Source organism: Kryptolebias marmoratus, linkage group LG22 (assembly GCF_001649575.2).
Source record: "Kryptolebias marmoratus isolate JLee-2015 linkage group LG22, ASM164957v2, whole genome shotgun sequence".
NCBI classification, from domain to species: domain Eukaryota; kingdom Metazoa; phylum Chordata; class Actinopteri; order Cyprinodontiformes; family Rivulidae; genus Kryptolebias; species Kryptolebias marmoratus.
In genome coordinates, this window is record NC_051451.1 from 24,644,508 (window position 1) to 24,670,723 (window position 26,216).

Genomic DNA, 26,216 nt, shown 5'->3' on the forward strand with positions numbered 1-26,216 from the left:
TGGTAATTTGAGTCTTGTCGGACGTCTGGGTGGTTCAAAGTAGGTGAAAGGTGTGGGCCGCAGACCTCCCAGCAGAGGCTGGATTCACCGTGAGCACGAAGCAAGCGGGTGGATTTGACTCAGCAACAGGTGTTGACTCAAGCTGTCTGGACCCTCGGGCCTTTCCACAAAAACATTAGCTAAAAGCTACTGTATGAAAAGGCCAGCTAGAAGCTAAAAGAAGCTAAACACTAAAAAATTAAAAGTTGCATAACAATACAAAAATAGAGCCAGTATTCTAAAGCAGATTTCAAAGAGAACAATATTTTAAAGGAATTGAAGAGATCTTAATGCATTTCTCTGGAGAAAATATTTGTAAATAAAAGTTAAATATTTAAAAAAAATATAAAACATAAAAACCAAAGACATAGCACCCATCTCCTGAAGGAGTTGGACGTTCTGATATATATAATAGCACAAAATCTGCAGAAGTAGTTGAACTGCGAAACACATATGAAAAAAATTAAAACAGAAAAACAATTAGGAAAGCCCAAATAGGGTGAACTTAAATAAAACTGGCTTACTGTAGCTTCTAACATCATAAATGTCTCACTCACATCAGATGCTGTACAAGTTTGTGAGACTGCTAATTTGTCCGATCAGACACTGATAAACTGTTGCAGCCAGAAATAATCTAGCAGACACCCTGCAAGTGTCTGCACTTTAAATGTGTGAAAGGCAGAAGAATGTGTGAGCTACTGAGCACAAACTCTGCTGAGATTTAGAGAATTAATTCGCTGTGGTAGCAGCCATCAAAGGAAACATTATCACACAGTTTAGTGGCCAACATTTGTAAGAATGAAAGAAAGTTGTTAGTTGTTTTTTTTTAAAGTGTAACATCAGTTCTTACTTACTCACTGTGCTGTATCTCTGTAGAGGAATGGATGGTTTCTGTCACTTCAGGTTCCTCAGGGACTATAAACGTCTCCACAGGTGGGACCTCAGCTGGTTTATCTTCAAACTCTTCTGGCAGCTTCTCTTCTTCTAGAGCCTCTGTCGTTGTCTTTTCTGGTTGGGGAACTTCAGTATTTGTTGGTTCTTGTGATTCTACCACATTTTTTGTTGATTCTGGGATTTCTTCTACCTTTTCGGTTGGAGGTAAAATTTCGACCTGGTCTTCCTTTACTTCACAAAGTTTGCTGTCAGATTCTGGAAACTCGTCTGAACGTTCTTCTGTCTCAGCTGGCTCAGATGGCTTGACTTTTTCTGCTTTTTCTTCTGAGAACTGCGTCGGTTTGGAAAGCTCTGCTGTGTGCTGTGATGGTTTTGGAAGATCTACTATCTTTTCTAATGGTTCAGGAAGATCAACTGGCCTCTTCACAGCAGGTGGAGATGGGCTCCGTGTTGCATTTTCTTCTGGTTGCTCCGGAGGTAGAGTCACTTCTTCTTGCTTCAGAGGAAGAGCTACCTCCTCAGTGGGCGTTAGAAACTCTAGCTGAGGTGACTCCAGAGATGGGAGTGGTCTGGAAATAAATACAAGAGAAGAAGATTAGAGGATTTGTAGTTTAGGTAACAACAAATGTAAAATGACAAAAACGTATCCATGTGTAGAAATGGGGGGGTATCACTCCTAGAAGAGTGTGTGTGTGCAGAAATACTGTAGGTGTGTATGTGCTGAGAAGTGTCCTTTGTTTGAGAGGAGACTCATTCGTCCCCTGGAGACCAGGGGCGATGTCACAGCTGATGTCACCCATTGAATATAATGGGCTGCATTACTTCCATTAGAGTTCAATGGGCAGTCATATGACTGAGCTCGATTCGATACAAAGTGCTGCTCTGTGTTTACCTCCTCCTCATTCATATTCATCGTCAGACTGCTCTGCACAATAATCGCTTCAGACAAGACCTGAACATGGTGCTACTGCAACGCTTAGTTTAAAAAATACAGAAAAATGCAATCAGATTAAAAATAAACAATGGTAACCAATTCTCTTTGATCGTTTTTTTATGGTTTGTTTAAGGTGTTTTCAATTTTAAATTACTTTAAACACTGAGTGCACGTGCTCTTGTGTTTACCTCGAGGTATCCACTGTGTTCACTTGTTCACTCTGAGACAGGGATGCAGCTTCTTTCAGGGCTTTTATCCAGTTTGTATCTGGTTCTTGGGCTGCTGGCCCAGGAGCAGGACTCTCGGACACATCAGCAGCTTCCACTTTCACATAGGCTTGTTCTGAGTTGCAGGTTTGAGTCTTTTCAAGTGATTCTCTGTCACACTGAGAAGCAGCGACAGGGGGGTTTACTGTAAGACCATCCAAATCCGGATCACGGGGTGCCTCTGATTCATTAGGAGCTACAACAGTGACGGATAATGGGAAATCTTTGGGGTAGTTTGACGAAACACCAGATGGGACTGTGGTGACATCAGCAGTCACTTTATCTGATTTATCTTTATCTTCTGCCGAAATACCCCTTGTTAAGGGACAAACAGCAGTCTCAGTGCTGCTAAGCAACATCCCATTTTCATCTGAGGCTGATTCAAATTCACTGTCTTTAGCGCTTAACTTTAAACCCCACTGCTCCTCTGTCTCTTCTTCATTGTCAGCAAATTTTCCCTCACTTTGTTTCTTCCCCTCAATAACAACTTTCTCCTCAACTGCCTCATCTAGTTTAGTAATTTTCTCGACTTCAGAGCCTTTTATGGCTGTTTGCTCTGCTGGGTTTCTTTGTGCAGCTAAAGTTTTATTGCAGCTTTGTTGCTCTTTATCCTTAATTTCACACAACCCAGTTTCAACACTCTCGCTATTCATAGCTAAAGCAACATTGAAATTCTTTCCTCCAGTTTCTAGTTGCCCGCTAGGATCTGGGATATTACTAAATATCTTTGTATTAGTTTCTTCAGCTTGCTTTGCGCTCTGACTAGTGTCTGCCTGAATGTCACGACTATCTGTGCTGAGCTCTGCTAAAACAGAATCACAGGAAGGTGAAGACTCAAGTTGCTGTGAAGTAAATTCAACAGATATGTTATTGTCTTCTGACATCTCAGGTTCTCGATCCTGGTCTTTACAAGCAGCTGATAAATCAGGCTTCAAGCCCAGCATTAAATTTGTATCTAGCTCTAAGACAATGTCTTTACTCACATCTGTTCCCTCTCCTGTCTCACCTACTTGAGAGAAATCCGGTTCTATTCCTATATCTCTTTCTTCAGCACTCTCACCTCGATCTGAAGTTTGTGCTTTTTTGTTTTTCTCCTGTACTATCACAATTTCAATACCACTTTTGTGATCATCCGACAACTCGTCTTTTTTTTTTGACTGACACAAACTCTCAAAAGAACCGTCTCTTTCCTTTGCCCCCAGTTTTGTGTCCGGAACTGGTGGCTGGGCCTGACTGTCAGGCTTTTCTTCCTCTCCTGCCATGCCACCAGACAGTTCCTCTGTGAAATGTCTGGGTCCCAGACGCTGCTGCTGTTGTTGCTCTCGTTGCTGAGCGAAACTGTTTAGATCTTGAGAGCGGTGCGATTGGCCAAGAGCTGGACTTAAATGTGGTGCAGTGCCGGAGCTGCATTCCAGCGCTGCTGTTACAGTTTGACGCAAACTCTGAACATAAACAATCTGATTTTCATTACCAGACTCTAGCTCAGCTGGTAGCCTATCTTCGGATTTCCCTAAAGCTTTGTTCAAAGTTTCACATTTAGATGCAAATCTAGTCGTTCTTTCTCCTTCCTTTGTTATATCTATTGGTGGCTGTAAAAGTCCAGCTTCCACAACAGTCTCTTTATCCGGTTCATTTCTCTGTTGCATTGTTGAGTCTGTCTTTCCTGTCTGCTTCTTGCCACTGTCTGCTGCTTCCTTCTGATTATCCATGACTACCTCTTCATTTAGTTTCTTTTTCTCTTTGGAAAGCAAAAATATCCGATCTTCCACTTTGTCTTTCTCTCCCATATGGTCTTCATCATTGTCACCATGTGTCTCACTTTCAGGCTTGTCAGAGATGAGTGGGCAGCTGACATTTACTGAGCCATCCTTAATGGATGTTTTACAAACAGGTTTAAAGTCAGTAGAGTCTGTCTCACTGTGACACTGAGATATTTCACAACTGGATTCATCTTTTGAAAGCGCATCAACTGCAACAACAGACTGAGCTGCACAAGGCGGATTTTCTTCTTCTGAAACAGGAATATTTACATTAACGGAAACTGAATTCTCAAATTCATCACCAGACTGTGCAACGTTGTTTTGATCTTTTAGTTCTGGACAAACCTCCCCTGATGTACCACCATTACTGTGCTTCAAATCCTGTGCTAAAGACATTTGTAACACTTCACTGCTCTTATTGCTGTCCACCTCTCTGGAGACACCAGTAGAGCTTCCATCAGCACTGCAGTTATCTGTATGCCCTGGAAGAGAGATATTACAGTCACTAATAACATCCAAGTGACTCAACATTGGGCCAGGAGGCTGCACCACGAAAGGTGGATCCCTGTCATAAAGGCTGACTGTAGGTTTTAACTGTTCAGAGGCTGCCAGTTCCTTTGTTAAACCTGCAGAGTCCTCATTAGCCTTCTTGAGCTCCATGTTGACTTGTCCACTTTGAGGTGTTTCCCCTAAAAAGCTGGGGTCAGTAGGCTTTATCTGATGAGAGGCGGTGCCAGTTGAGGTCCCAGCTTTAGATTTTGAACTGCAGTGAGGATCGACACAAATCTGCCCATCAGGTAACTCAGATGAGGTAGTTTTGCAGGTAACATCATCTGCTGGAACTACAAATGGAAGCTGTTGGATCCCTTCCTTTTCTTTAGGAATCACACTAACATCTTGTTTTAAAGACGAATCCTGAGACAGTTTGATCTCACCTGAGTTTTCAGACACTGTGCACAACTTATCAGTCTCGATACATACTTCATTATCTCTCCGATTCTGCTCAGAAGGATGAAGAAGCTGGTCTGAGCAGACCTCCATGTTTGCACCAGTTGTTGCCTGACTTTCTTCAGTTTTTTTCTCAAGGTTGTCATGAATTAAGTGATCCATGCTGATCTCTTTCTTGATATTATTGGCCAGCTCATCTCCTTCATCCAACATAACATCCTTCTGTGGCTCTGGAAAATCATATGAACCATTCGTTGCTGCTTCATCCTTGGTAGGAACGGGATTCGTGAGGGTTTCTGGTTTGGTCAGGCTGGGAAGATTAGGGAAGGTGTAGCTGGCCTCGGTAACAGGATGGTGCAAAGTCTCGTGAACAGTTATTGGAGGCAAAGAGGCACCATCCAAAGCAGGAACAAACATGTTCTTAAGATGCAAAGAACTGTCCATTGGTTTCACATCATCTGCAAAGTGAACTCTGTGGTTACCTTTACTTTGACATAGATGGATGTCCACTCCAGAAACATCGGGGCCACCACTGTTGCTCTGGGTTTGGTCTTTGATCTGAAATTTAGCTGCACTTTCGTCCGTCTTTGCTTCAGTAGTGCTACCAGGCTGAACCTGTTGATTGTTGCTTGATTGTTGCATCTTTTGTTGTGAAGTAAATAAAGGCTGAGGTGAGCTCAAAGACTGGAAGACTTGGTTGCGGTTTCTCTCTGGGATGGATGACTTCTCACAATGTTGTCCCAAATGCAACCCTTCCTCTGAAATAAATTCCTGCGTGAGCTCAGCCTTTATCCCTCCGCTTGTGTTGCCGTAGCTCTCGTTGTTAGTGTGGTGAGGTAAAACTGTTATGTCATGCTGTTCCTGGCATGGGAGAACGAGATGGTTCTGTTCAGAGCAGATGCCCTCCGTGGTCGTATCACTCCAGCTCTGTGACTTCATCTGTGACTCGGCAACATCCCTGAACAGACTCGTTTCTGTCTCAGCTGATGACACCACACCGGCAGAGACATCTGGCTGGCTGAATAAAATTTGCTCTCTAGATATTCCTCCTTTTTCTCTCACCTCCTCTCCTCCTCCTTCCGATCCTGCAGCAGTCTGATCCCGACAATTGGGACCAGTGAGCAGCCCGAAGAGAGAAGTGTGGACACAGGCTTCTGATCGTAGCAGCTCCTTTTCTGTATCTCCCTCTTCAGCTGGTGAGATCTCTGTGTCTGAGCCGCGAATGCTTGTCTCTCGCAGACCCTTAATTTCAGTCTCAGCCAAGTTGTGTGGCATTTTGCTGCTGCAGTTTTTCTCAGATGCAGCCTGTCCCTCTTCGGCTGAGAAAGCAACGGTGCAATTTCCCTGTGAGCAGATTAATGAGACCTGATGGGGACTGTCCAGGAGTTCGTCTCGTTCCTCGCCTGCAGAGTCAAGGCACTTTCTTGTTTCTCCCAGCTTTTTGTCTCCTTCTCCTTTCTCGCTCTCTGCAAATGCTACTGTAGCTGCTCTCGCCTGTAAATCACACCTCATGCTTTCTCCCTCTCCCTTGCTTTCTATCACTTCTGGCAGTGTGGGTGTTGTCAGTGGCAACGCATTAACCACTATTAAAGCTTTTGCAAGGCCGCTCTCTGTGCAACTCTCTCCCACACAAGATCTGCTGTTTGGGAGTACGCTCTGATTTTCCTGTGTGGGTATTTTTAATTTTGTTGTAACTATAGCCTCCTGCGTTTGTCCTGCACTTACGTGTAAGCTTTCATAGTTGTTGTTATTCATAATACTTTGAGCATCCATATGGTTGTAGTTATCTGGCTGATTGAGTCTCTGTGGAAGATCCTGGTTGGAGACAGGTAAACAGGCTGTAAGATGATCCTGACTGCTATGAGAGGATTGTAGTAGAGGAGAGATGAGCATTCCCTGTGGATTCAGCTGCTGCTTGTAATCAACCCTATTATCAGGCTGTTCCCCACAAATCGTAGGCTGGGCTACTTCCTCTGACACTGATGCAGCATTCTGTGGTGAATCTGTGCGTGCATCGATGTTTATGACCGCTTTGTTTCCCGACTGTACCGCTGCTTTCTGTTCGCTCTCTGTGCTCTTCTCCATCTTTTTCTTTCTCCGGTGTTTCCTTTTCTTTGCTTCTTTGTTCTGCCCAAGCTGTTTGCCACACGCTGAACTCGTCTGTTTGTCTGATTGTGGCTCTGAGCGATTGTCCACATCGTGCCTGTCTGTTCCTGTTTGCGATCCTGACTGCAGCTCTGATGTGTCTTTATTGCTGAAATCTGCGCTACTCTCTGATGCTTCTGAAGCTAATTTATCTGCCGTAGTTTCACCCACACAAATATTGACATTGCTCTTAACATTCTCATTTTCTTCCCTTTTGATTGGAATGGTAGCACAAAGATGTCCCTCTGCCTGATTATCTCTCTGCTCACTGAATTCTACATGTCCTGGAGTTTCTTGACTTGTCATAGCTCCCATTTCTGATGTTACATGTGAGGGTGTTTCCTTCTCTTCGTCCATCTCTGTTTCTTTTTCTGACCTAATATCTGAACATTTATTTGAACTCTGAATGGCTTTTATTTCACTTCCTCTTTCTGCTGTCTCAGAATTTTTCTCAGTGCCCAGGATGTAATCCCTAAAGCTAAACACAACCGTTTCCATCTGACGGTTTCCATGTGTATTCTTGTTTCCATGGTCTCCATTGCTGTATCCTGGATGGACTACAGTTGGAGGAGGCGGCAATGACTCAGTAGACTTATTAACCATCACTTCACTGGTTTCCTTCCCTTCCTTACAAATCATCTCAGGGTTTGTAGGAGTGAGCATGCCAAGCGATGCCATTTGCTCCTCACATTCTAAGAAGGCTTCTTGGAGTTCCCGATCTAGGAAAGCGGATGAGGAATGTGTTGGAGATCCTGGGTGGGGTGCGCTGGCAGGCGGAGGTGAAGGCGGGACATCTGTGATTATTGGGCGGCAGCCATCAGGCCTGAGACGAAGGCAGGGTGAAACAGTTTAGACCAGTCAGGCAGACAGCTGCTCATTCCACGATGCCACTGAGCGATGCCGTTAGCACAAAAGAAGCCCTTGCTCAGGCGTGGGCTTCTGTGACAAGCGCACACAATAACACAGCTGCACTCGAGTCGACTACTCTGAGATTTCAGAACTCATCTCAGCTGTTTTTAAGCATATGGGTGTTAGTGAACATGCAGGTCTGTTCAAACACACCAAAACTAGAAGGAATTACATTCAGTACCATTGTACACATTCACAGCAAACACCATTTAAACGAGTCTTTATTCAGGTTATGATTTCACTAATTTGATTTTAATTCATTTCATTGTGACAGCCCCTGCTTTTGTTTTTTCAGACGAGACACATGACATCAACAGCTTCACTAATCTGGCAGTAAGTCATTCAGGCATGTGTCACTTTTTAAATTATTTTCCTTTATGGCTTCAATAAAACATGAGTGTGAAAGTGATGTGTGCTCAATATTTGTCAATGTGCAAGAACAGACATCACATAAAAGGAGGCTGAAAATAGAAGATGTTACAGAGCATCATACCACATCACGGCAGAAATTAATAATAATACCAACGTGGGCAGTGTTTATGTAATTTATAGAAATATTGGATTGAGGCAGCTGAAAATGTCTGTTTTCTACATTTTTAAGATTATTGAACATTCAAAAATCTAACAAAGTTTAGGAAATTTTGTATTTGTACTTTTACATAAACATTACAAGATTTTAAAGCAGCATTATTACAAATAAAATTAAATATTATTGTCGTGTTTAAGCTGTTTATGTTGTCATTAAGCTCTTGTTTAAATGGTCTTTAAGCAATGTTTTTATACTTCACCAGCAGGGTTACTATGTTAGTTTTGTAGGTCAGAAACCAAAAAGTTAGAAAAGCTTTGCCTTAAAATACTCTAATAAAAAGGCTTTAGTAGTTCTAGTTTACTTTGGCGTTATTGAGTTTAAATCACTAAATCACTGCCAAGCTTTTAATTAGAAATACAGGAAGTAACAGGCAGTGTAAATGTTGTTTTCTGTTTTTATCTTTAGTCCCAAACAGTTTCATCTTCCTGAGCTGCTACATGAAAAAAGTTTTCTTTTTCTGTTTTATCAGAAACCAGAAAGAATTTCTGTGATGTTCAGATCAGTAAGAATATCAAAAAACACTTCCAGAATTCTAGGCGTTCCAGAAAACTGGAGCGCCTGGTTGGGGTTTTGTCTGCAGTTAAGTTAAGGAAGATGTCATCTTCAAGAAGCCCGCTTCATCTTTTACAGGACAATAATGACTACGTTCAGCTGCCAGTGTTGATTTGTAAACACGTCCTCCCTCCCAGCAAGTTACTCACCTAACCAAGCTGCCATTCAAGCCTCTGTGTCTAATTCACTTGGCTCTCTGCACTAAGGGGCGGAGCAGCAAATAAAGTAAAGTGTTTGCAGCTGCCAGATTTTGCTATGCAACAAGCTGATTCCTGCCTTTGCCTGCAAAGGAACAAAACAGATGCCTCCCAGAGTGATGGGTTTTAAGACTGATACGTCCTTATTTACACAAAAGCTTGAACTTAATCTTCTTAGCTTGTCCTTTATGCGGTTTAAAACATGCTAAGCTACCTGGTGAAAGTCAAATTAGCAGTTCATCACAACAGTTACCACCACTGCAGCGTGTCGAGACTGTCAGTACACATTAAAGGTTCCCTCCAATTAGAGGAGCAGACAAGAACAGACTGCCAGGTAACATATGGTGCAGAACTAAAAGTCCCTTTGGACATAATTTTACTTAAATATGAGAAAATAAACACACCTTCAGCCACATATGCTTCAACAAGCAGCGCCACAGCAATCACATCCATCACATTCATCACGCTCAAGCATGAGTTCGATCTATTAGACAATGATGTCATCGTCTTCCTGATTTTACTCCATTATCTCGTCCGCTGCTGACCACATCCCCACAGCAGAAGCACTGCAGCATCCCATCATGCCAAATCATGTGGTACCTTTTGTCTAGAGACACCAGCGGTGGACTGGCTTCTATGTGATGCTGCAGGCCCACCAGCAGGGGGTTCACCTGCTCACATTTCCTCTTTTCTGAATGACTACACAAGATCCACACACAGGGACAAAGAACAGCGAAACAACATCAGATTAACCTTCATCTCAGGCGCATGCAGACCATAATCTAAGCAACTTTTACATCCAGCATATCCTTGTTTCTTTAAATATTGCATGACATAATAAACTAATACTTTATTTATCATTAATCTACCTCATTCAGCATAATTTCATCATTTTACCTGTTTTGGTTTGAGTTTAATAAGCATCAGTATATCAGACTTCTTGTTCTGCTTAAGTGAGATTTTATAAATTCTCTAGAAACTAAAACAATCCACAAAAGGCAAGACTAGTCACAGCTATTTCCTGTACATGCATTAGTCCTGCAGTTTTCCAATCTTTTCTTTTTCTCTCTCATTCAGGCTGTGGTAACATGGGCCCTGGTGTTTTTAAAAGATGATGATAATAAAAAGTGAATTATAAGCAGATTGTAAAATCTGCAGAAGTGTCAAAATATATTGGAGGAATCCCTTATTCAGAATGGTGAAAAAGCCCAAATAAAAACACCTGAAGCTGCTCATTTATAACCAATATCTCTTGTTTCTTGGGCAGTTCCTAAATCCAAAAACCAAAATACGGTACTTTCCGTTTTAAATCCTTCTATTTAACTTTTTTTTTAAACCTGGGCCATAGTAACAAAGCTAAACTCTTTAAATCCCTGGTTGTTTATAGCATTAGCAAAATATGTCATGAACCACTGAACAAATTTTAATGAAATTCTCAGAGAGTAATCACTGAATGAGCATCTACGACTCATTAACTAAAATTATTATCCTTATTTCAAGCAGATCACAGATCATCTGAGACCTTGCTATATTGTATGAGATCACACATAACATCCTTTACAAAGTGGCTATAACTCCATCATTTCTCGTCATAAGATGATCCTAGTTAAAAACTCTGGCAGCGGGGATATGCCGGGCCTTTAAATTCTCATGTGTAACACAAACACACAAACTACCATGCGATTAAAGAGTTTTCTAATGTCTCTTTCTACATGTTTCCTACAGATTTGCTGCAGAAAGCTACATCCATGCTCCCCCCTTAACAGATCAGATGAAGCAGAACAAATCCAAGAAGCAGCAATTTACAAAATCAGTAAATTGTGAAAATAAAAGTATATATTTGAGTGGGAGGTAATACTTGTCTGAAGTGTTCTTTGAGGTTAAAACAGTGTGAGTGAGCATGCGGCTGTCTAAGACACTCTCCGTACCCCAGGGACGACTCCCAGATGTTGAGCTCGCTGCTGAAATCCAAACTGGGCAGCAGGTCGTGGGGAAACTCCAGCTCTTCCTTGTCCTCTTGCTCGGCAGCAGCAGCTCCGCTCTCCTCCACGCTGGTGATGACTTGGACGTCTGGGAGCAGGGACTGGGACAGCAGGCTGGGTTGGCCGGTGGAGGTCCTGGTCAGCAGCGCCCTGTTGTCCCCTCCGCTCAAACTCTCAGCTTCAATCTGTGGGACAGCGAGGCCTGATGTCAGAGCGCTGCATGATGTAACTTCAGCGTGTGTGTTTAAACAAGTATGAGCATGTTGCAGACAAACAGAAGAACGCCCAGAGATTGTTGCTCAAAGACAACTCATCAACAGACAGCTTCACCCATTTGTTAAATAGTTAGGTTGTCTCTTCAGAAGCGTTAAGGCCATATTAGATCTACTGTATTTTCCTCAACCAAACACCTCTTTACCTTTCTATTTAAATAATATACAAACTAACACAATTCAGTTTACATTCAAAACAACAATACAGCACTGAAAACTCACAAATTTTCTAATGATTTATCTGCTATAAAGTATTTTGAACAACAAAACAAACAAATGTGAGCATAAATATGAACCGGTACATCCATGGACGTTGCCATCGTTGACCTACTTTCAGCCACTTCGGCTGTTTCCGGAGGTAAACAAATGCACGTGGTTGTTGGCAGCTGCTTGCTTACAAATTTCTAATTTAGGAACACATTACACACTGATCAAAGAAAAATGTGCAGGTTTTCTTTCTTATTTAATGACTTTTTTTTGACTAGTCTTCATGACTTTGCAATGAACGAGGAGCTTAAATCTCTACAGACTTGTTTCTAATCTGTTCCTTTGAGACAAATTATTACTCAACTCATCAAGTAATTACTATTGTCTGTCGTTTCTTTTTAAACACTGCTCACAAGGAAGTCATCTTTAGTCTTGCTTACCTGGGGTGTAAAAAAAAACTACTAAGTGAGCAAGAATGACTGATGGACAAACCAGTATTGTGAGCTGGTGACAAGTGTAATCCGACACTTGATTTAATCATTATTTACAGATGAAACTTAAGACCTTAACTTGTTTTATTCTGATAGTTAAACTTTGTCAATAAATTTCTAGCCGACCCTTGAAATCTGGAATCTTGTCTGTGTTTCTTTCCGTCAGTCGGGCTGTGAAACCGTCCAACACCAGCACGCCTGCCTCGCGGCCCGAAACGCTCACCCGCCGAGTTACTGTTCAGTGGAAATTCTACCGCATGAGCTAAACGATCAAAGACGTTTTTTATTTGTGTTATGCATCAATATTTAAAATTCAGTGCGCAGGTACAGATGAGAACACGTGCTTACACAGACACACAGACATACGGGCGAATCTAAAAATAAAACTTAAACTGTTCGCAAAGTAATTCAACTTTTGGTAAAAGTGACACATACCGTGTACTTTATCATTTTTATTTACTTAAGAAAATAAACTAGACATTTCCTGTTTGATTATTTATATATTTATATATTATATTATTTATTTTCTTGTCTTTTCATGCAAAAAAGTGTAGCTTAACACAAAAAGAAAAACCTTCTTTATAAGAAAAGTGTTATTCTTTATGAAGTTATGATGTAATTGTCTGTGTCTCATGAACAAGATGTCCGGCACAGCTAATCCACCTAATCAAACACAAAAATGAATATAACTCAGATACTGAGCTTAAATTTGGTGTAGCAGTGGCTGAGAGTCATCCCCAACATATACACCGAGCACCGAAATACTGAGCGGGAATGATGTTTTTAAACTTTGGCATTAATTTAAGGAATCAACTTTGTCTGTTAGCAAAATATCTCCTGAACAAATGGATGGATTTTAATGAAACTCTCAGAAAGAATTCACTGGATGGACGTCTACAACTGATTAACTTTAGGATTCAGCCCTATTCAAGATGGCTGCCACAACTAATCAGTCTTTGCAAATTCAAAAATGGCTATAAGTAGGTCAACTTTACAAATATTTAGCTATAATTTGGTGCCGTAGTAGCTGAGAGTTATCCCCAGCACACACATCAGGTGCTAACAGATTGGGAGAGATCTCACTGTTTTGTGCTCAATCACTTATAAAGATAATTTCAAAATTGGTTAAAAACAAAGATACAACTCTGGCATGAAAGGTGGAGAGGAATAATCATTCCTCCAGGAAATGCTAGGTCTTTGATTTATGAAACCTTTTAATTATGCCTTCTCCTGTTTAGCTCCTTTCCAATAAAGTCTGGTTACACATTTGTGTGAAAAATAAAGGTCTCTGCTGCAAGTGTCCCTGTGATCTTCACAACAGCTTCTCATTTCTGTGCTGATGTTACATAATCAGATAAAGAAAGCTATTCCTCTGCACCTTCACAGTCATCAAAGAAAATACGAACAGTTTTATCGCGATAAATGTTAGTGTTTGTTAGGTTTTCTGTTTCCTGCTTGAAATCTCTTATTTTGTCGTCTTTGCCAGCTAAAGTTGGGATGTGGTGTAGATTCTCAGTCATCCAGGACGTGGTAAATCCAAAGTAAGGGTTAAAAACAAAAACAACTGGAACTCTATCCTGTAGTTGAAGATGTTTCGCTTCTCATCCGAGGAGCCTTCTCAATTTTTACAGAAGAGAAGTCCAGTTGTTTTTGTTTTTAACCCTGTTTCTGGATCAAAGTTGGAATGGAAACTGTGAACGTGTGATGAAAAGTATGAGAAGGAGGCGCACCAGTTTTGGGAAATACAGCAAGCCCATATTTATACAGCCGACAAGGATCCAGCATCTGTCACTGGTCCTTTAAAGGTCAGGACTGGGGTCACTGTGTGGGCACGTGGGCGCCCACTGAGGTGGAAACTCTCAGCCCTCGCTGAAAGTTTTACCATCTCTCAGAGAGTTGTTGCTAATTAACCCACAGGAACAAAACAGAAAGCAAGCAGAGGTTGCCTGGAAACCTGTCCCTGTCCTACAGCCAGGAGTACATAATGTTAATTCAGCATGTCATGTGCTAAAAAACTTTAATGTTTTACACATGACTGTCGTTAACACGAGGGGAAAACCAGCCTGAAAGCAGGAGCAGGTCCTCCGTCAGTCCCAGATCCTCTGTAAAACATTACACCTAGCTCCTGTGATTACACAACCTGATAGTTGTATCTGCCTCTGTATGTGTGTTGCACTTACCCAGCAGTGTGAAGGTGACTGTGACAGTGCAGCTCCTCTGCTCCCCTCATGCCATGCTCAGTGCAGGGCTCTGTGTTTAGAAGGTTAAAACATGCTGCAACACATGCTGCTGCTGCTGACGCTCCCTCTTTCTCTCCTGCACTGACTCAGCTCACTTCCTCCTCCTCCTGTCCTCTCTTCACTTGCTGCCACTCCCCTGCTAAATTTCCATGAGCCGCCTCTGTTTATTGCTGGGAGAACACTACACTGGCATGCGCTGACAAACAAATAGTGGAACTGGCTTGCCCGCGGGGAAGTGCTGATCCTCCTCCCACTTCTACTGTAAACTCTTTCCACCCAGCTCTCTTTTCTGCCCCCCCCCCTCCTGGAATGCCAGTCCCCATTTTTTTCTTTTCATCCGTCCTTCCATATCCCAAACCTGCCCCAGGCCGCCTCCCCTCATTATTTCCCTGCTGTATCCTCTGGCAGCTGACAGACTTGACAGTGCCTCTGCAGGTGAATGCTGGGAATCAGGCCAAGGTTTGGGCCTGCAGTGACCCCCCCTCACCCCTCCCTTTTGAGAGCAGATCAGGTTGAGCTGTAAAGCTTTGGTTACATACACATGTGGGCACATAAACAAAAATCCTATCTTTCTTTTTTTCAACTTTGACCTCCTAATGTCGCTGATGATCACTACTATCACCACAAACAACTTTGTTGCACACAAATCAGTAACTGAATACTTCCATCTGGGTCTGACTCGTCTTAAAAAACACACACAAGACAAAAGTATTGAAATGTGTTCCGGTTCATATCCCGGAGGACACGTTATCAAATGTCACGACCGTTTGAACACAATATCAGACAGAATCAACGATAACATCTATGCAGCTCATTCCAGCAAACAATTACCTCACCTGAAGCTACACCATGAGAAATGTCACAAATCCTCCCTCAAAGGAATAGTTCAGCCTTTTTCTAAATGTGTTTTTGAGTACAAACTATAAATAGTTCATGTTTGGCCTGTTTGAGATCGATTTTTGAATGAATTTGAATTTCTTCTGACAGGGCAAACAAGCTAACGGCTAGCTTGAATGGAGCTTAGATTAAAGTGGGTTAAAACAAATATAATCTCCAAAATTTTACAGTGGTTCATGCAAACCCTTTTATAAATTTACCCCATCATCAAGTTCCCATTACATGAATGTTTTCATGAAATTCTATGGTTATTTACAAGCAGAAACAGCCCCGGCAGTAGAAAAATGCTCTGTGCTGGTGCATCCAATGGTCACATCTGGCAGGAATTTATTAACAATTCTGCTGAAATAACCATGAAATGCAAAATTGACAAAGGTGTAAAGATTTAAATAACATCTTTCACATAAACCACTGTGACATTTTAAATATTGGAGCAGTTTAATCCACTTTGGAAGCAGATCCAAACGTCAGTAGGGTCTAAACGGACTCACTAACAGCGGATTTTCTTATCTTTAAACAGCTCCAACCTTCAAAATTTTATAGCATTTTATGCAAGTGCTATTATTTAAACCTTCACACTGCATTACATGATTATTTCAGCAGAAATATCAGTAAATTCCTGACCTCGGGATACACGAGAAGTGCTACATCTCGCTGCTCTTGGTGTTATTTATGCTCGTAAACGATCACGTAATGATCTACTATCCAGAAGTAGTACAAGCGAATATTACCAACAGATGTTACACTCACACACATTTTCACACATTTTGTACCTGCAGGGATTCATTTTCATTTTCCTTAGGTGGAAACAGAACCACATTTTCCGGAGCACCCTCTTCTGGCTGCAGCGGGGAATGAAAATGTTCCATTAAAAAATTAAAGTAAAACCTTAAATGTGCAAAAGGTAAAAGCAGCGGTTGCATCAATGCGTTGTGAACACATAGCTTCCATTTTTCTCAGAAAATAAAGTTAACCTTTCATGTGATCACACTGAAATCTGGTCATCTGTGCACGAGTTCACGAGCCAGGAACTCATGAGACAAATGATTTTTTTTTTAATCCTATTAGGTTAATCCTGAATTCCATTCTTCTAGTCTTCTAGCAACATTACTGATTTTATTCCAAGTTTTTTCTGAATAATAAAGATCAAGTGTTCAAAGGAGAAGTAGATTTCACAAACATAGATTGGTGGTATCAAGATGTGAACAATTAAAGGTACTCGTTGTATTTTATGAAATTAAACATATAAAAGGTTATTCTGAACTATATAAAATGGTGCAGTTTGAAAGAGTTTACTCCAGTAGTTTTGCAGATAAACTGATGTGCAATTCAGAAATGCAGGTACACGCTCAATGTAAACAAAGCACTTTTATCTGCATACTTTAATCTGTCAACTTATATTCACTTCAGCTGTTTCCGTAGGTAAAGAAACACATATAGGAGTTGGCAGCCATTCACAAATTTGGCTTACAAATTTTAAATTTAAGGACACATTAACCATCAATATGACCAAAAATAGATAAATTGTTTGGATTTTGTTGTCTTAATTGCAATGAGTAGCTTTAAATATGACACAGTTTTGAGTTTCATGGCATACAAATGTCAAGCTATACTCTATAATATATATGACATCAAAATATTTTTATGCTCATTAAAAAAAGCCTCAGTTTTATAAAGTCTTCTGCTTCTGGGACATCTTATATGCTTTAGTAAAGTCAGCAGTTAGTAACTGAGTAAATATAAGCATTAGTTTTGTTAGTCCTCCGAGCTCAGAGGAGTTCAGGAACAGGAGGAGCGAGGAGCAATCAGCAATCTTGCCCTTACCAAAGCCTCAGTTGTGCTGCTCTCGTTCCCCATGGCTCAGCCAGGTTCAGGGCCACAAGCGCCCAGACCATCAGCCTCTCACATCAGCTGGCTGAAAGACACTGGCAACAAAAAGAGCATCAGCGAACTACTCTACTGCTTAACGTGGAGACAGAGTGAGCGGTCCTTCAATAGTCACAGATCGTTGCGCTGCAGGATTAGGAGCCTTTGGTATGAGGTTTGAACCAGCATGATGTGAACAGGAATGGTAAGAGTGTGTGTGCTGTTTAAGGGATTAAAACTCTCTGGTGCAAGGCCTGCCTCCGGGGTCAAAGTGCCGTGTGATCTTAAAAGTAGGACTGACAGAGCTGCTGTTATGAAGTTATCACAAAATGCATGTTGGTTTAAAGTAATTTAAACACAGGCTCAGGAGAATCGGAGCGCCCCTGCTGTGTTGGTGCAGGTGATGAACTGAGTGACCGAAGCACACTGACACAGTGACTGAGGCTGGACGGTTCTGTAAGGTAATCCTCGTGTGGTAAATAACAGATTGTGTCTCGTGACTCCCAGCAGTGTTGTCTGGGCAAGGAGGCAAATCTAATCCACGTTATAGTCAGTCTCTGCAACCAAGTATTGGCTGATTTTACATCAAATGTAGAAGAAACTAAACTCCCTTGACTATTATCTTCCCAACAAGAACGTTTCTTGCAGATGAGCTAAAAAGCTGTTTTGGTTGTTTGTGCATTTCTTGTATGACATCAGGCTCTGCTCAGGGTTTAGTCAGAAAGCACTGACCTGAATGTGAACGGCTTTATAAATAGAACACTGTCGTATTCACAGCTTTTAGATTTTCCAGTCTTATGCACATTTATCGTGCACACTTCCCTTCTAAAAACAGATACAAACATGAGGTCTTTTCTCCTACACATTTCCCACAATTATCTCATGGAAAGCAGGGGTAGAGGGTGACATTGATAGTGTCTGTCCAAGTTATACAGCAAATTTTTAAGTCAACATGCACTACTTGTGTGCATTTTACTGCATATATCTGGTACTATGGGTGTTTAGTTTCATACAATTCAAACATGCTCTGAACTGAAACATGTTCCCGAGGCTATGCCCATGAGAGACAAAACAAAATTTCCAATTCTCGCTTATTCCTCGGTGTGGCAGCTCGTCCGCCATGCCTGTTCTGTTTGCTATTTGAGTGAACGGGGTGTAATTTCAGCCCCTTTAACCAACATGTGTTCACCTCGACTGATGGCAGTGCTTCAAGGCTTTTTTGGCAGCACAGGAAGCAACGATGGGAAGTCATATGATTATACGAGTGCCAGGTCAGTTCTCACCTCATCACTGCCTGTCCATCATTTAACATGAGCCATCTTCCTGGCTCTTGGGTTTGGATGGGCCCCAAATGTCTCCGGCTGGGGCGTATGAGTTTACTATTTCCTGCCCTACACCTGACCTCAGTCGACAAAATAGCCCAGCATAAAAATAAACCTTCAACCTTAACTAAATGCTTTATTTTTTAATAAAATATTTGATGTCTGAATTATAAAATGGTACAACAGAAGAAGGTGAAAAGCTAACAAATATACTAGATTTGGTCATAATTTGCAAATCAGTGCTCAGTCCTGTTAACTGTAAGTTAAAATCCACACGCTAGTAGGTCAAAAGGTGTAAATAAAAGCAAAAGGGCACACTAATTTTGACACAATCCTCCCTAATTACCCTTTCTCCTCCTTTCTTTTTCTGCCCCTACTTGTGTTTAATAAGTAATGAAAAAGAAAATCTCTACTACAACTTTAATTTACAAACAACAAGCTACTTACCCCTGCAAAACACAGGTTTTTCCACATTTAGAGTATTTTCACTCGCTGAACTTTGACAAACCCCTCCAACGTGTGTTTGCTGTCAGACCAATGTTTCTGTCCTGTCTCCTGAGGAGCCCCCCGGCTTCTCTGTTCCTAAATTAGCTCTGGACGCAGGACAGGATCAGACGTGGGGACAAGAACGTGGGGAGGGAGGCAGAAAGAGGGGTGAGGGGAGGGGACCAAACTGGAGCTGGGGAAGCCATGTCTGCTTAGGGGAGGCGCTGGGTGTAAACAAACACAGAAGAGACAGACAGGAGGTGTCAGACCTCGTAGATCTCCCACAGGGACTGTTGTAGTAGTCGTGTGTTTCCAGATTGTTTATTTGTTCGCTAACCTGAAGGCAATCATTGCAAAAAAAACACGCATAAAGAATCTGCACTGTCTTGTCCGTCATATAAAAAGTAAATGTGAACTTAAATTAAAAATAGGTAAGCAAAATTTGCGAACGGCTGCCAACTACCTCATGTGTTTGTTTACCTACGAAAACAGCCAAAGTGGTCAACAATGGCGGCGGCCATGGAAGAGCCGTTTAAATTCAAGAAGTCCAACAATTCTGATGTAATGCAACATATTTACACTCAGATTTGTTGGATGAAGTATGGAGATAAACGTACTTTGTTTACACCAAGTGCGTACCCGCATTTCAAATTTGCATGTTAATATATCTGGAAAACTTCAGAAGTGAACTCTTTCAAACTGCACCATTTGACATAGTTCAGGATTACCTGTTTTACTGTTTGATTTCATAGTTTGCAACGAGTTCCTTTAATCCTGTGGTGCCCAACCCTGCAGGTTTTACATCCTTCTCTGCTTTCACACACCTGATTTAAATGAACACGTGATTAGGAGACTTCTGCAGAGCTTGAAGACATGCTGGAGAGCAGAGAAACAACTAAAACATGCAGCATAGTGTCCCTCGAGGATCAGGATTCAGAGCTGCTGCTTTAATATTTGCTATGATGTGGTAACATGAGGACAGATTCATACAAACAGTTCAAATGCATTAAACCCACAGATGCACATGAAGGAAAAGTGAAATCGCCTGAATACGATAGCAAGGGGCCTGATTCGAGTCTTCTATTATCTGCCATCTTTAAAGGCCACTTTCAGCTGCAGCAGACTGAGCACCATGCCTATAAATAGCACTGATTTGATCAGCTGCTACTAATTTGATCACTTCTTATTTCGCCTTGCCGGTGCCTCCTGTCATTTAGGATGTTGAGCAAATTAAATCACACAGAAACACACACCCAAACTCTGTGGGATTTGTCAGCCTGTGCCTCCCATCCTCTTCCACTTTGAGCATCACTCTCAGCTCCTCCCATCCTCACCTCCTGTTCTGTCATTACAGCTCCTTTTCATTGCTCGCACTGCCCCTCCTCCGACACGAGAACATGCTTTCCCCTCTCCGTGAGGAAAGGCTCCGCTCCCGACCAGTTAAATCCACTCCTCCTTCACTGAAGCAACAATGCAAACCAGCCTCCGTTCAGCACAGCGCCTCTCTCCTCTCACTTTACCTGTTTGCGTGAGATTCCGATGCAGCTCCCCATCTTGTATTCCATATCCTCCTCTGGAGAAGTAACCCTGGCGCTACACGGCTGGCAGAGCACCTTTCTGCAGAACTGCATCGTTGTCAGTCACTCTCAGCATTGCCAAGGCAAGCAGATCGCTGCAGAAGCTCCGGGTGCACGCCTCTGTGTCTGTATGAGAGTGTGCCTCAGTGACTAAGAACTCTGCACTGCACTGCCCAAGGTCCTCCTGGCAAGTATTTTCAAAGCCATTGTTACATAAACCCCAGATGAATGTGAGAGGAAAGGAGCCGCTCTCGGCAGCCTGAAATCCAGCCGAGCTTCACATCTCTGCACAGGAGGAGCAGACCGAAGCTCTGTTTTGGAGGGAAAAGATCCAAGAGAGGGAGAAACGGGAGACAGAGCAACGTGTGCCTGTCTCTTTAAAAGACCGACAAGGATGCGAGGATGGTCGTCACGATGATACCAGTCTGTTCAACCAAATAAATCTGATCACTCACAAGAAACAGAGCTGCACAAACGCTACAGATAAACAGAACAAAAAATCCCTAAGTTATGTTTGTTACAATTTTTTAATAAGCAAACAATATATATTTGTACGACAAAAACAGGAGTCTTGTTTACAAATTATCTCCAAGTATCAAAACTGTTAACAAAGTGCTGGACATTTTTTAGGAGGTGAAACCTGGAGAGATTAATGAGGAATAACAGTGTCTTTAGTTGCTGGGAATAAAAATATTTGTGCAAAATCAAAGACACACAAAAAAAGCAAAATGGTCAAATGAATAAAAAAGGCTTTTACTAAAACAGGGTAAGATATAAAAGTCTGTAGAAAAGATGCCGCGGTCCGTCACTCATTCTGCGTCTCTGGAGGAGGAATTATCGTCTCTCTGATCTCAAACGTTTCTACAATTTCCTGAGAAAGAGAAAACAGTCAATCAATCTCAAATCTGGCTCTTATTCTGCTTCCAATTCATTCTTCTGGGATCAAATCAAAACTTGCTCACCTTCCATATCTTTGGACTCATGGAAATGATGCACTGCTTGCGGGTGGAGGAACCTGCGGCTTCCATCTCCCCCTCCTCCACAGGCGCTGAGACATGAAACAAAGCAGCGTCACCTCAGGACAATTCATCTCTTATTCTGCAATCAGACTGACAGAACAAACTGTTCTCACCTACACAAGGCAGCTTATCATCATCCAGATACATCCGGGCCAAACCATCCTGAAACAGACACAATGTTTTCACACCTGCTCACAGCCACTGGAGGGCAGAAAAATTCAATTTAAAAAAAAAAAAAAAAACTGAACCTCAATCAGTGACTTACCCTGATCAGGAAAGAAAAGTGGAAAATGTTCTCTACTGTCCGAGAAAATGAGTTGGGGTCAACAACGAACTCATAATATGATAAGGGTGACGACGCTGTGATGCAAATAGACACACATGAGCAAATAATCATTTACACAACGTGTTCTGGGTGAGAAGTGGGCAGCTGTGAATATGGATCTGAAAGCTCTCAGGATGCATTCAGGTCACATTCTTATAATGTGGTGGTTTTAGCTCTATAATATAATCATCAAAAGAGCGACTACAGGCCTGAAGGCACCGAGAAACAGACACTGTCGATCCTAATAAAAGCATTCAAACTAACAAGATGCCTCGTTCATAGAAAATGTCTTTCTATAATTTTAAAGAAACTTAGCAGAGCAGTGAGGTCAGCATCAGTGCTTTGAATCGGTCTTCTTGGTACCTTATCTTCCAGTGGTCCTGTCTTGGATGTTTAAAGCCAAGCCGTGCACATTTTGGACCGACACTGAACTGAGATCTGTTTATTTGTGCTTTGTATTGAAATCTCAGCAGGAAACTCCACAATCAGACAAAACGTGTTTTTGTCCGAGTAACGACACAGTTCAGGACACTGAACTGTGGTTGTGACCCGGCTGATAAAACTAACATGTTTAATAACACAGAGAGCAGCTAACTGAGACCTGAACATGAAGCTGTTGGAGCAATCAGGTCAACCTTAATGAGTCGGTTTTAAACTCACGATCATCTTGGTGATAACTCTTCAGAAATCCAAGGATTCGTTCAACTTCTTTCTCTGTTGCTTCTTGATGAGATTCTTCCATTTTCTTCAGCTGACACAACATAATGCAGTTAGCTTGTGAGACGATAAACAACTTACAAAGACAAAATACATATATATCATTTTAAGTAATTATCTACCTGTGTGGGCATTATTCTTTTGGCCTCCTTGCTCGGGACTCTCCTCTGTCTTTCTACTCTCTGCTTCGGAGGAGGTGGTTCTGCATGAAAGGAGCCCATCCTGTACATAAACAACAAATAAAAACAAGAAGACAAGAAACAGAAATGAAATGTCTGATATTTGGTTTCTGAGGATGATATACTTGAACACAACCATGTGGAATAAAACAGCTTTTTGTTGATTTATTCTGCAAATTTATCAGGAAAGGGAAATATTTCTTTATGAAAACAGTCAATTATTTGTTTATTTAGTAGTGATAAAGAAAAATAAGAAAAGTTTTTTGATATTTGTTTACCCCTGGCAACACAGAGCCTCTCATGATCAGAATCTAGAAATAATTTCTTCATGTTTGTCCTGAAATAACAAATTTGTGGCCACATCTTGTTTTATTTTTTCTCAGACAAAAGCGAAGGCGACATTTGTTCTTTCAGCAGGATTAAATGTTTTCGCACTTCTTCGGACAGAATTTGGCAGCAACTTTTTTTTTTTTTTCCACCAACTGACGGATGTGATCACTTGGAGTTGATCTGTAACAGATGGCGATCGTTCCTCAGTATTTCTGTGTGGATGTTGGATCTATAACAAACATAACAATTCTTCTGACTGTCCACCAGGAAACAACTTGCTGAAATCTCCACAGCTCCTGTTAAAGTTCCTACAGTTGTTAGAGGGCTTCATTTCTTTATGCACCGTTTGTTTGCGTGCACCATCTTCACTTTGTTTGGAACCAAGCCACAGCTGGTGCATGACACTTAGATACTCACATGTAGTGGAAAGAGGGTGCCGTGCTGAAACAGCCCTCTGTATGCTTTGCCAGTCTGTGCCAGGCGTCTTTCGGCAGGTAGCCGTCCCTGGTAGCTTCGTTCTGATGATCGTCCTCCTCGTCCTCCAGCCGGTTGAGACCCATAAAGGACAACTGTTCAAGAAGTAAAGACACTTCATTCTTCTTCTTTTTCGTCTCTTTCTTTCTGTTCCCTTTTCAGGGGGCTCCACAGAGAGTCGTCCTCCCCCTCTAACTCTGTCTTCTGCGTCTTCTGTCCTCTCTAACTGCATCCATATGTCTCCTCTTTCTCTTTTCCCTGGTAGCTGCGTCTCTAACATCCTTCTACCAATATATCCACTGTCCCTGCTCTGCACATGTCCAAACCATCTCAGTCTGGCATCTCTAACTTTATCTCCCAGTCCTTCAACCTATGCTGGACCTCTGAGGACCTCATTCCTAATCCTGTCCATCGTCGTCCCTCCCAAGGAGAACCTCAACATCTTCAGCTCTGCCACTTCCTGTTCTGTCTCCTGTCTTTTTGTCTCCAAACCAAACATCACAACTGCTTTCTCCCGTCTGTAAACCTTTCCTTTGACCTTTGCTGCTGCCCTTTTGTCACAAATCACTCCTGAAACTTTTCTCCGTATTCTATTCAAATAATCTGCATATAAGTGTAGCACTACAAAGATTGTTTCAGACAACAATGGTGTGTCCAACGTTTACACCTTCAAAGGTTTTAGTAAAAACTTATTGCAGCTCAAATGCATCGATTCATTTCAATGAACAGGAGTGCTTTTTAAAAAGTGTGTTAGCACATGTTTGTAACAAACTGCAATAATGTGGAGAGAAACCACTATACGATCTCTGTTTTTAGACCTTCATGACGTTTGGTAAAGGTGACTTGAAACGACAGAAAGGGTGACTCAAATGCACACTACAGCGAACACACACCAGATGCTCGGCGAAAGCAGTCGGGTCGAAAGCGCTCCCCTCATAAAACAGCTGGCTGGCTTTCTCTTTTCCCAAATCTGTGGCAACGACGAGGAGCTGAGCATCGAGCGCCGCTTCTCTCGCCTGCCGAACTGTCAGAGGAAAGAAACAAATCAGACCCACTGATCTGCAAATACGCTGCTACGTCTTCTTTTTCTGACATTACAACCAACCTGCAAAACCAAACTTACATGACCTGTGGTTATACCAAACCTACCATCTTTAAAAAGCTTGTTTGCCTCTTCTAAGACTTCTGTGAGTTTGTTGTTGGATGGACTCAGCATATCCTCCCTGTTCTCTGTAAAAAAAAAGAAGAAGAATACAAGCAGGAGATGCATAATGGTTTGGTGGATTATAAACATCAGTTAAAGCTGCCTCTCTCTGTAAGCACTCACGTTGTACTGAGTTGATGAGGTCTCTGTATTTGCTCCGTATTTCTCTCCGGAGGCCCAGGTCGTTCTCGTCGTCCTCGTCCTGCATCCCAGCCGGGCAGGAGTCGACGCCAGCGTCCTCCCCATCACCGTGCTCGGCTCTCCTCCGACCAGAAGAGCCGTTCTGCCGGGGTGTGTCCTCGTCTCCGCCAGCTTTGGACCTCCTCATTTTCTGTCGGTTGAACAAACGCAAAACAAACCGTCGAAAGTTTAGGAAAAAGTTACGCCTAGGTATGGAAAACAAAGAGAACTGGTCGAGTAAAGAAGCTCGGAGTTGTTTTGTAATAGACAAACAGTTAACAGCCGGCTTATTTTAGGACGTTAGAGGAAATAAAGCAGAATAAAATCACTACCTTATCACATAAGCTAAGTCCAGCGTTAGGAGCAGCTTGAATGAAACTCAACTCCCTCGCACTAAACTAAAGCTAAGCCCGTTGCTACGTGACGCCGACGTTGTAACCGTTAACGGGTCGCGTTTTAACTCGACGGAGCACAACTCCCGTGCCGCCGTAAGCGTACCAAAAACCCCGAAGATTAAAGTCAAAAGCAGCTGGAAGTAACAAACAAATAACGTCCAAACCACGAAAACTTCTCCGGTTCTAGCGTGCAGCGGACATATACAGGAAGTTGGCGACGCGCGACGTCAAATACGCCCCTTCAAAATAAAAGCAAGCGTCAAAGTTGACATTTAATAATAAACGACACACAAAAGATTTATGTAAAAGAACGAAAGGGAAAGGATTGTTAAGTTGCGCTTTAAAAAGACATTTGGTTTTTTTTGTAATCTATTTAGTTCTGTTACGTGAGCAGCTCAACTTGTACGTAAATGTTCAAAAGAAGACAATTGAGGAAGTGATAAAGGAAGTGAGCAGTTTATCATCTTGCTGCAGTTCAGTCATCTTCATCTTTGATTCGATTATTACAAAGTTATAAATCTAGAATATATTTAATATTACTTTTTTATTTCTGGTGTTGACAAAGTTAGTTTTACTTTAATTGCAAATTAAAATAAGGTAAACTTGAAACTAATTTTAGATTATTAACATATTATTATTATCATTAGCATTAACTTCGGAGCCACGCAAGGGATAAGTCGGGTAGAAAAATATTATTAGGGTTCCAAGCCCGCGGAAGCAAGCGGGCGGCCAATGCAAGGCATGGCCGTTCGCCTGCTCCCAGCGGAGCAGGGAACCCTATTGTTTTTGTAAGGATTTTTCATAATTTTTATTATTATTA

General features: G+C 41.9%; 2 protein-coding genes across 13 annotated transcripts in view; both read right to left on the reverse strand.

Annotated features, from left to right (window-relative positions):
* tacc2 (transforming, acidic coiled-coil containing protein 2) overlaps positions 1 to 20,843 on the reverse strand; it is a 51,333-nt gene extending 30,490 nt beyond the window's left edge. For 6 of the 12 annotated variants that reach the window (XM_017412921.3, XM_037973662.1, XM_017412920.3 and 3 more), the window contains exons 1-5: positions 20,517 to 20,839; positions 11,162 to 11,400; positions 9,834 to 9,932; positions 2,056 to 7,809; positions 894 to 1,502 (exon numbers count right to left, since the gene is read on the reverse strand). In XM_017412921.3, the coding sequence (XP_017268410.1) occupies positions 894 to 1,502; positions 2,056 to 7,809; positions 9,834 to 9,932; positions 11,162 to 11,400; positions 20,517 to 20,627 (6,812 nt within the window). In that variant the 5' untranslated portion in view covers positions 20,628 to 20,839. Of the gene's footprint in view, positions 1 to 893; positions 1,503 to 2,055; positions 7,810 to 9,833; positions 9,933 to 11,161; positions 11,401 to 16,095; positions 16,165 to 17,146; positions 17,248 to 18,957; positions 19,105 to 20,516 lie in introns of those variants that run through there. The other 6 variants (XM_017412922.3, XM_017412913.3, XM_017412912.3 and 3 more) reach the window with 5 other exon arrangements.
* Positions 20,844 to 21,081: 238 nt separating this feature from the next.
* nsmce4a (NSE4 homolog A, SMC5-SMC6 complex component) lies at positions 21,082 to 25,623 on the reverse strand. The gene is made up of 11 exons (XM_017412925.3): positions 25,334 to 25,623; positions 24,945 to 25,152; positions 24,767 to 24,847; positions 24,511 to 24,641; positions 23,561 to 23,712; positions 22,757 to 22,856; positions 22,578 to 22,668; positions 21,858 to 21,952; positions 21,706 to 21,754; positions 21,536 to 21,621; positions 21,082 to 21,444 (listed from the first exon to the last, which is right to left on the reverse strand). Exons 2-11 carry the CDS (start codon positions 25,147 to 25,149, stop codon positions 21,379 to 21,381), a joined length of 1,056 nt encoding a protein of 351 aa, XP_017268414.1. The 5' UTR covers positions 25,150 to 25,152; positions 25,334 to 25,623; the 3' UTR covers positions 21,082 to 21,378.
* Positions 25,624 to 26,216: the final 593 nt, after the last annotated feature.

Bases quoted from the DNA above. Each gene is read 5' to 3' on its own strand.
- nsmce4a (XM_017412925.3), bottom strand. From the start codon at position 25,149: ATGAGGAGGTCCAAAGCTGGCGGAGACGAGGACACACCCCGGCAGAAC. The intron at 24,642-24,766 runs GTAGGTTTGGTA...TTCCTCTGACAG, and splicing joins AAACAAGCTTTTTAAAGATG to TTCGGCAGGCGAGAGAAGCG. The intron at 21,445-21,535 runs GTGAGCAAGTTT...TCTCTTTCTCAG, and splicing joins TGAGTCCAAAGATATGGAAG to GAAATTGTAGAAACGTTTGA.